The sequence below is a fragment of the Arachis ipaensis genome, chromosome B10 (genome assembly GCF_000816755.2).
Source record: "Arachis ipaensis cultivar K30076 chromosome B10, Araip1.1, whole genome shotgun sequence".
NCBI classification, from domain to species: Eukaryota; Viridiplantae; Streptophyta; class Magnoliopsida; order Fabales; family Fabaceae; genus Arachis; species Arachis ipaensis.
In genome coordinates, this window is record NC_029794.2 from 115,013,519 (window position 1) to 115,023,335 (window position 9,817).

Sequence of the window (9,817 nt, forward strand, 5' to 3'; positions counted from 1 at the left end):
TCCTGGTACATGTTCCAGAGAGTTATGCCTAGTTTGTCCCAATTATATGCCTGCAACCCACGCGTGCGCGCACCTGGCACGTACGCGTCCTTTGGCCAAACTGTGCATCGGTGCGTGGGCGTGCATGACGCGTCCCCGCCGATAAAAAAAAAATTTCCAGTTTCTTTTATTGCATTTTCTTATTTTCATTTATTGCATTTTAATTTTGTTTTCATAGCTTATTCTTATTTTCCTTTCTAAGTTTCTTATTTTAATAATGGTGTTGAATTCTCTTACTCAATTGTTGAGAATTTCTTGGTTAATTTTGGTGCTTCTTGACTTGTTTGATATTGATGGGTAATGAAATTTCTAATTCAATGCTTAACCCTTGATGATCCTTGTATCCTTTGTGCATTGATATGAGCTTATATGTCTTTCATGACCCATTCTTTCTAGTTGAACTTGATGCTTTTGAGTGCTCTTCATGCTTTGACTTTACTCTTGCATCAAGTATTAGTTGATATACCCTTTGCCTATATTTCTTTCTCACTCACATGTGTAGCTAACATGTAGTAAGAACCTTACTCTTATTTGGCATTAGCCCCCGCCTATGTTTTATTTGCTTAATATCTTTGTTGTAGGCTGAATTTTCTTTCTTTCTCTTTCCTTTTAGGTTGGCCACCAAGAAGGAAAGGATTGGAAAGGCTTCTAAATGGGGCAACAAACAAGTTCACCCGCACAACCTTTTAAAGGAGCTCATCAATTGTAGCTACCCATCCACCTTGCTCTTCTCTGCATGCACCGAGGACGGTGCAAATTTCTAAGTGTGGGGAGGTCGCTCGACCGATCTCCATGGATAACAACTTCCTTTTTCAACACCAATTCTTGATTTCCTTTGCTAGTTAGTTGTTGCATTGCATGATAGGTTGCATGTTAGTTAGAATTTGTACATATCTTACCATTTCTTTTTATGTTAGGACTACTTGGTTAGGGTGATGATTTCTTTTCCAAGAAAAACTGTTTTTAGGGCACCCTACCAATTTAAAAAAAAAAATTTTTGTGTGACTTGCTTGAAGAATTTATTTTGGAACATGGTTTTTTGAGCTAAGAACACAAGCATGTGAGTTTTGAGCCAAATTGTGTGGTTACATCATATAACCACTTATTTTCATTCTTGTATGCATTGTTCTCTTTCTATGATTGTAATCTTTGATTTGTTTGATTTTTTATGTCCATTATTCCATGTATACATTCATTTATATGATTGAGGCCATTATTTTATTTTAGCTCACTTACCCAAATAGCCTACCTTTCATCAACCATTGTTAGCCAATTTTGAGCCTAATTAATCCCTTCTGTTCTTAATGTTAGCACATCACTACCCCTAAGTGAAAAACAATAAATGTCCTTAATTTGGATCTTTGATTAGCTTAGGCTAGTGAGGGTGTGTATCATTTTGGGTATGGGAAACTTGGGACATTGGTTGAGAGAAAAGTGTGTTTTTATATTTTTGTTGAAGATTTTTGGGAATCGGGTACGTACTCATGTATTGATTAAATGTAAAAAAAAAAAACTATATGCATTGATGCCCTTGAATATATTTTAGATTGAAAAGAAAAAAATGTGAAAAAAAATATATAGAAAAAGAAAAAAAAAATATATATATATATATATGCAATAAAAAGGGGACAAAAATGTCCCAAAGTAAAGTAATAATAACAATGCATATGGAATGTGAATTAAAAAGAATGCATGAGTATGTGAAAAAGTGGGAATCATGGGTAGCTAGGTTGTGTATTATAAGTGTATAGGCTGTTATATGTGTTTAGTGAGAGCTTAGGTTAATCAAAGATTCAATTTCAAGCTCACTTGACCATATGCATCCTACCTTGACCCTAGCCCCATTACAACCTATGAATAAGTCCTCATGATGAATGTATGCATGCATTGAATAATTGTTGATTGTTAGATGAAAAACAAATCATAGAAAGCATGATTAGAAGAGAATTGAGTGATCGACCCTATACACTTGAGCGACTAGAGCGGATACACTTTCGGTGAGGGTTCGATGCTCAATTCTTTGTTCCCGGCTTTCATGAGCTTTCTTCTTGCAAGTCTATTTGAACTTTATTTTTATATTTGAATTGGTAGGACTCATGAGTTATCATACTACTTAGCCCTACTTGATATATATTCTTGGAGATTGATTTACTTTTAACCAAGTAGGTAGAAGCATTTTGCATTTAGTTGCATGCATGTAGGTAGGTTTATATAGTTTATTTGCATTGAATAAATGTTCATACCCCTTTTCTTGTCCTTCTTTATTCTTAGCATGAGGACATGCTTGGTTTAAGTGTGGGAATATTTGATAAACCCCAATTTCGTGGTTTATCTTGTGCTTAATTTGGGGGATTTTATCAACTTTTCTCACATTTATTCAATAAAATAGCATGGTTTTGCAATTCTCTCTTGATTTGTGCTTAAGTGTGAAAATATGCTTTTTTAGGCCCTAAAATTGGTGATTTTAATTTATTTTAATTTCATTCGATGCCTTGATATGTTTGTTGAGTGATTTTAGGTTCATAAGGCAAGTATTGGATGGAAGAAGTGAGGAGAAAAGCATGCAAGTGGGAGAACTCATGAAGAAATGAAGGAACTGTAAAGCTGTCAAGCCTGACCTCCTAGCACTCAATCGACCATAACTTGAGCTACAGAGTTCCAAATGAGGCGGTTCCAGTTGCGTTGGAAAGCTAACATCTGGAGCTTCAAAATGATATAAAATTTGCCATATGTTGCTTCGCATATAGGGGCGCTCACATGCCATGTACGCGTGTGCACCGATGCTGCTCGTGGCCCACTAAAGTCAAATCGCCCCCAGCGATTTCTGAAGCACTTTAAGCCCAACCCAACTCATTTATGATGCTATTTCATACAGAATTCAAGCTTGGATAAGGGAGGAGCAATTGTTTTGGAAGTATAGCATCATGTAGGTTAGTTTCTAGAGAGAGAAGCTCCCTCTTCTCTCTAGAATTAGGTTAGGTTAATCTCCTCTAGATTTAGGTTTAATTACATGTTTTTATCTTGTTTCCTTTATGATTTCTTGCTTCTACTCTTTCATTCTCAAGATTTGTAGTGTTAATTTTACTTTTATACCTCTTTTATGTTCATGAACTCTTGTTGGAATTGAATATTTTCTTTTATAAAATTTATGTTTGATGTTCTTTTAATTGTTGATTTGAGTTGTGAATTTACTTTACTTGCAATTGATAGTTGGTAGATTTATTATTCTTGCACTTTTACCATGCTTTCTTTTTTTTGCTTTCCAAGTATTTGATGAAATGTTTGGTTGGATTTTGGTGTAGATTTTGTTCCTCTTGGCCTAGGTGGAGTAATTAGTGACGCTTGAGTTATCTAATTTCTTTGATTGATTGACAATTAGAAGTTGCTAATTGATTTGGATACCACTAACGCTAGTCTTTCCCTTGGAAGTTGGCTAGGACTTGTGGAATCAAGTTGATTCATCCACTTGACTTTCCTCCATGGTTAGAGGTTAACTAAGTGGTAGTAATGGACAATTTGTGGTCACAATTAAGGAGGATAACTAGGATGGGACTTCTAGTTCTCATATCTAGCCAAGAACTTTGTTAGTTAGTTTATTTTCATTGCTATTTACGTTTCATGTCTCTTATCCCAAAAAACCCCAAAATATCTTCATAGCCAATAATTGAGCACTTCATTGCAATTCCTTGTGAGACGACCCAGAGTCTAAATACTTCAGTTAATTCTTATTTGGGGTTTGTTACTTGTGACAAAACTAAATTTTTTTATGTGAGAATTGTTTGTTGGTTTGGAGCTATGCTTACAACGAAGTTCTTATTTCTAGAAGAGAAATTCTAGACCATCGAGCAAATCTCATTATCAAGAAGCTAGCGTCAAACTCAGTTTGGCATCACCCTGGCAGAGAGAATAACCTTGTGAACTCTTATGGTGGCGCCAAACTTGGAAAAGCTGGAGTTTGGCGCCACCCTCTTCCCCAAGTGCCTCCACTTTGTACGTCGTTTCTAGTGCCAAACTTGGAATTTTCAAAGTTTGGCTTCAACCCTCTAGAATGGGACTCCCCTTGGTGCGTAGAATGTGGCACCAAACTTGAAAAATTCCAAGTTTGGCTTCACCTAGGCTGAATCAAGCTCCTCCAGGGTGGTCAAAAATTCTTCTAAGTGTACTGGTTCGTGTTCCTAATATTCTTCATGATCAAAACACACATAAACAAAGAAAAAACAGTAGAAACTCAATGAAAATCAAATAAATAATAAAATTAAAGCAACAGAAATTAAACTAAGGATACGAAAATATCGGGTTGCCTCCCGACAAGCGCTTCTTTAATGTCACTAGCTTGACGGTCAGTTCTGCTAGTTCAGCAGATGAGCGGACCTTTGGCGATTAATCTCACCTCCTAGATAGTGCTTCAACCTCTGGCCATTAACTGTAAATTTTCTGTTAGAATTCACTTCCTGAATCTCCACGTGTCCATACAGTGATGCTCTGGTAACCACAAACGGTCTTGACCACCGGGATATCAGCTTCCTGAGAAAGAGTTTGAGCCTTGAATTGAACAGAAGCACCCTCTGACCTGGCTCAAAGACTCTTATTGCAGTCTTCTTGTCGTGACATATCTTAGTTCTCTCCTTATAGAGCATGGCATTCTCATAAGATGAATATCGGAATTCATCAAGCTCATTCAACTGAAGCATTCTCTTTATTCCTGCACCCTGAGCATCAAAGTTCAGATACTTGATTGCCCAGTAAGTTCTATGCTCCAGTTCTACTGGCAAGTGACAGATTTTACCATAAACCAACTGATAAGGGGACATGCCAATAAAAGTCTTGTAAGCTGTACGGTATGCCCAGAGAGCATCATCAAGCTTCCTAGACCAGTCCTTCCTTGAGGCACTGATGGTCTTCTCTAGAATCCTCTTGAGTTCTCTGTTAGAAACCTCAACCTGTCCACTTGTCTGAGGATGATAGGGGGTTGTCACTTTATGACGGACTCCATACCTTTGCAAAAGTGAGTTCCACCTGTCTGTTACAGAAGTGACTTCCACCATCACTAATGAGTGTCCTTGGGACACCAATCCGGCTGAAAATATTTCTCTGAAAAAAGCTCATTACCACTTTGTCGTCATTGATGGGCAAATCCACAGCTTCCACCCACTTGGACACATAATCAACGGCCACCAAGATATAGTTGTTAGAATATCAAGGAGGAAAGGGACCCATGAAATCAATACCCCACACATCAAATAACTCAATCTCAAGAATCCCCTGCTGTGGCATCTCATGGTTTGCAGGGAGACTCTTAGCTCTTTTACATCTGTCACAGTTCTTCACAAACGCCCTTGAGTCTCGGAATAGAGTCGGCCAATAAAACCCACTCTGAAGGACCTTAGTAGCTGTCCTTTCACCACCAAAGTGGCCTCCATAATCAGAGCCACGACATTGCCAAAGAATCTGCTGCGTTTCCTCATCTGGGACACATCTCCGAATTATACCATCTGAGCATCTTTTAAAAAGGTATGGTTCCTCCAAAAAGTAGTACTTTACATCTGTCAGAAGCTTCTTCACTTGTTGTTTACTATACTTGATGAGCGGATAATTTATACGCTTTTTGGCATTGTTTTTAGTATGTTTTTAGTAGGATCTAATCACTTTTAGGGATGTTTTCATTAGTTTTTATGTTAAATTCACATTTCTGGACTTTACTATGAGTTTGTGTGTTTCCGGAAGGTCTAAACCTTGTCTGTGGTATTCCTAGTAGGATTCAATGATTGAATGACTGTGACGAGCTTCAAACTCGCGAGTGCTGGGCGTTAGTGACAGACGCAAAAGGAGGGTGAATCCTATTCCAGCATGATCGGGAACCGACAGATGAATAGCCGTGCCGTGACAGGGTGCGTGAGCATATTATTCGCTGAGAGGAGGGGATGTAGCCACTGACAACGGTGATGCCCTTGCATAAAGCCAGCCATGGAAAGGAGTAAGACTGATTGGATGAAGATAGCAGGAAAGCAGAGGTTCAGAGGAACGAAAAGCATCTCCATTCGCTTATCTGAAATTCCTACCAATGATTTACATAAGTACCTCTATCCCTATTCTATTATTTATAATTCGAAAACCACATAACTGTTTTATATCCGCCTAACTGAGATTTACAAGGTGACCATAGCTTGCTTTATACCAACAATCTCCGTGGGATTCGACCCTTACTCACGTAAGGTATTACTTGGACGACCCAGTGCACTTGCTGGTTAGTTGTATCGAAGTTGTGACAGACTGTAAAACTAGATCAGAGTATCTGGCCTAAGAAGCCATTACCAGAGATCACAATTTCGTGCACCAAGTTTTTGGCGCCGTTGCCGGGGATTGTTTGAGTTTTCGGCAAGCTTTTGGTCCGGTAACATCAGTGCCAGATTCCCTTTTGATCCGGCAACAGCACCAAGTTTTTGGCGCCGTTGCCAGGGATTGTTTGAGTTTGGACAACTGACGGTTCATCTTGTTGCTCAGATTAGGTAATTTTCTTTTTATTTTGTTTTCAAAAATATTTCAAAAATATTTTCAAAAATCTCTCATATGTTTTCGAAAAAAAGTAAAAATGTTTTCAAAATAAAAATGCTTTCAAAAATATATTTTCTTTTCAGAATTTTTAAGAATGAATTCTAGTGTTTCATGAAGCACGTTGAAGCCTGGCTGGCTGTAAAGCCATGTCTAAATTCTTTTGGACTGAGGCTTCCTAATCATCATCACAAGAGCAAGCTAGTTGTTGCCAATAAAACTTGCTGTTGTATGCATGAGAGGTATCTGCTGAAGCTTGGCTGGCCATTGGCCATGTCTAGTGTTTTGGACTGGAGTTTTCTTTGAAAGCTTGGCTGGCTAGTGAGCCATGTCTAATTCCTGGACTGAAGCTTTAGACTAAGAATGCAAGATTCCTGGAATTCATATTAAAAATTTTGGAATCCTTATTTTTCTCTTTCAATTAATTTTCGAAAATTCAAAAAAAAAATTAGAAAATCATAAAAATCAAAAATATTTTTGTGTTTCTTGTTTGAGTCTTGAGTCATATCATAAGTTTGGTGTCACTTGCATATGCATCTTGCATTTTTCGAAAATATCATGCCCTCATGGTGTTCTTCATGATCTTCAAGTTGTTCTTGGTAAGTCTTCTTGTTTGATCTTGATGATTTTTTGTTTTGTGTCTTTTCATGTTTATCATATGCATTCTTGAATTCTTAGTGTCTAAGCATTAAAGAATTCTAAGTTTGGTGTCTTGCATGTTTTCTTTGCATTAAAAATTTTTCAAAAATATGTTCTTGATGTTCATCTTGACATTCAAAGTGTTCTTGGTGTTCATCTTGACATTCATATCATTCATACATGCATTCATTGTTTTGATTCAAAAATTCCATGCATTGCATCTTTTTAGTGTTTTTCTCTTGCATCATAAAAATTCAAAAAATCAAAAAAAAATATTTTTCCTTTTTTCTCTCATCAAATTCGAAAATTGAGTTGACTTTTTCAAAAATTTTTAAAAATCAAATTGTTTCTCATGACATTAATTGTGATTTTAAAAATCAAATCTTTTTTAAAACTAATTTCAATCATATCTTTTCAAAAATATCTTCTTATCTTATCTTTTTCAAAAATTTGATTTCAAAATATCTTCTCTAACTTCCTAACTTCCTATCTTTTCAAAATTTGTTTCAACTAACTAACTAACTTTTTGTTTGTTTCTTAACTTTTTCAAAACTACCTAACTAACTCTCTCTCTCTAATTTTCGAAAATATCTCCCCCTTTTTCAAAAATTTCTTTTTAATTAACTAATTATTTTTATTTTTATTTTTGATTTCAAAAAATTTTCGAAAAAAAAATAATACTAAACATTTTTCAAAAACCATTTTTCAAAAGTCACTAACTCTTTTTCAAAACAATTTTCGAAAATTATCCCTCCCCCATCTCATTCTATTTATTCATTCATATCCTAACATTTCATCTCACATTTCTTCCATTATATTACATTCTTTGTCTCCCCATTTTCTTCCACTCACACAGGAATCTCTATACTGTGGTATAAAGGATCTCCATTATTATTATTATTTTTCTGCACCTTCTTCTTTGTCATATGAGCAGGAGCAAGGATAAGAACATTCTTGTGGAAGCAGATCCAGAACCTGAAAGGACTCTGAAGAGAAAATTAAGAGAAGCTAAATTACAACAATCCAGAGATAACCTTTCAGAAATTTTTGAACAGGAAAAGGAGATGGCAGCCGAAAATAATAATAATATAAGGAAGATGCTTGGTGACTTCACTGCACCTAATTCCAATTTACATGGAAGAAGCATCTTCATTCCTGCCATCCATTGAACCTCCTTATGCCCTTCATGAGCTCTGATGAGTATTCCTCTTCTGAAGAGAATGAGGATGTTACTGAAGAGCAAACTGCCAAGTTTCTTGGTGCAATCATGAAGCTAAATGCCAAATTATTTGGCATTGATGCTTGGGAAGTTGAACCTCCCTTGTTCATCAATGAACTAAGTGATCTGGATCAACTGACATTGCCTCAGAAGAGACAGGATCCTGGAAAGTTCATAATACCCTGTACCATAGGCACCATGATCTTTAAGGCTCTGTGTGACATTGGTTCAGGAATAAACCTCATGCCCCTCTCTGTAATAGAGAAACTGGGAATCTATGGGATGCAGGCTGCTAAAATCTCACTAGAGATGGCAGACAGCTCAAGAAAACAGGCATATGGACAAGTAGAGGACGTGTTAGTAAAGGTTGAAGGCCTTTACATCTCTGCTGATTTCATAGTCCTGGATACTGGAAAGGAAGAGGATGAATCCATCATCCTAGGAAGACCTTTCCTGGCCACAGCAAGAGCTGTGATTGATGTTGACAGAGGTGAAATATTCCTTCAATGGAATGAGAACTCCCTTGTGTTTAAAACTCAAGGATCTCCCTCTGCAACCATGGAGAGGAAGCAGAAAAAGCTTCTCTCCAAGCAGAGTCAACCAGAGCCCCCACAGTCAAACTCTAAGTTTGGTGTTGGGAGGCCACAACCAAACTCTAAGTTTGGTGTTGAACTCCCATATCCAAACTCTAAGTTTGGTGTTAGAGAGTTTCAACAAAGCTCTGCCCATCTGTGAGGCTCCATGAGAGCCCACTGTCAAGTTATTGACATTAAAGAAGCGCTTGTTGGGAGGCAACCCAATGTTTATCTAATTCTTATTTGTTTTTCATGTTTTCTTAGGTTCATGATCATGTGGAGTCACAAAATAAATAGAAAAATTGAAAACGGAATCAAAAATAGCAGAAGAAAAATCACACCCTGGAGGAACATCTGTCTGGCGTTCAAACGCCAGAACAGAGCATAGTTCTGGTGCTGAACGCCCAGAATGGGAGCATCCTGGCGCTGAACGCCCAGAACAAGCATGGTTCTGGCGTTCAACGCCAGAAATGGCAGCAAAGGGGCGTTGAACGCCCAAAATGGGCACCAACCTGGAGCTGAACGCCCAGAGTTGTGTGCAAGGGCATTTTATATGCCTAAATTGGTGCAGGGATGTAAATGCCTTGACACCCCAAGATCTGTGGACCCCACAGGATCCCCACCTACCTTCACTCACTCTCTTCTCTCTATGATCATCCCTTTTTTTTTTTCCATTTACCACTCACATCCATACACCCACTACCTTCAAAAATTCAACATCTCTCTCCCACCCAATCCCACCCATATGGCCGAATACACACAGCCATCCATCTCCTCCATATCCTCTTCTTCTTCT

General features: G+C 37.5%; 1 protein-coding gene across 1 annotated transcript; it reads right to left on the reverse strand.

The window, feature by feature from the left end:
- Window positions 4,389-4,850, reverse strand: LOC107620860. Its single transcript, XM_016322962.1, has one exon. It carries the CDS (start codon window positions 4,848-4,850, stop codon window positions 4,389-4,391), a length of 462 nt encoding a protein of 153 aa, XP_016178448.1.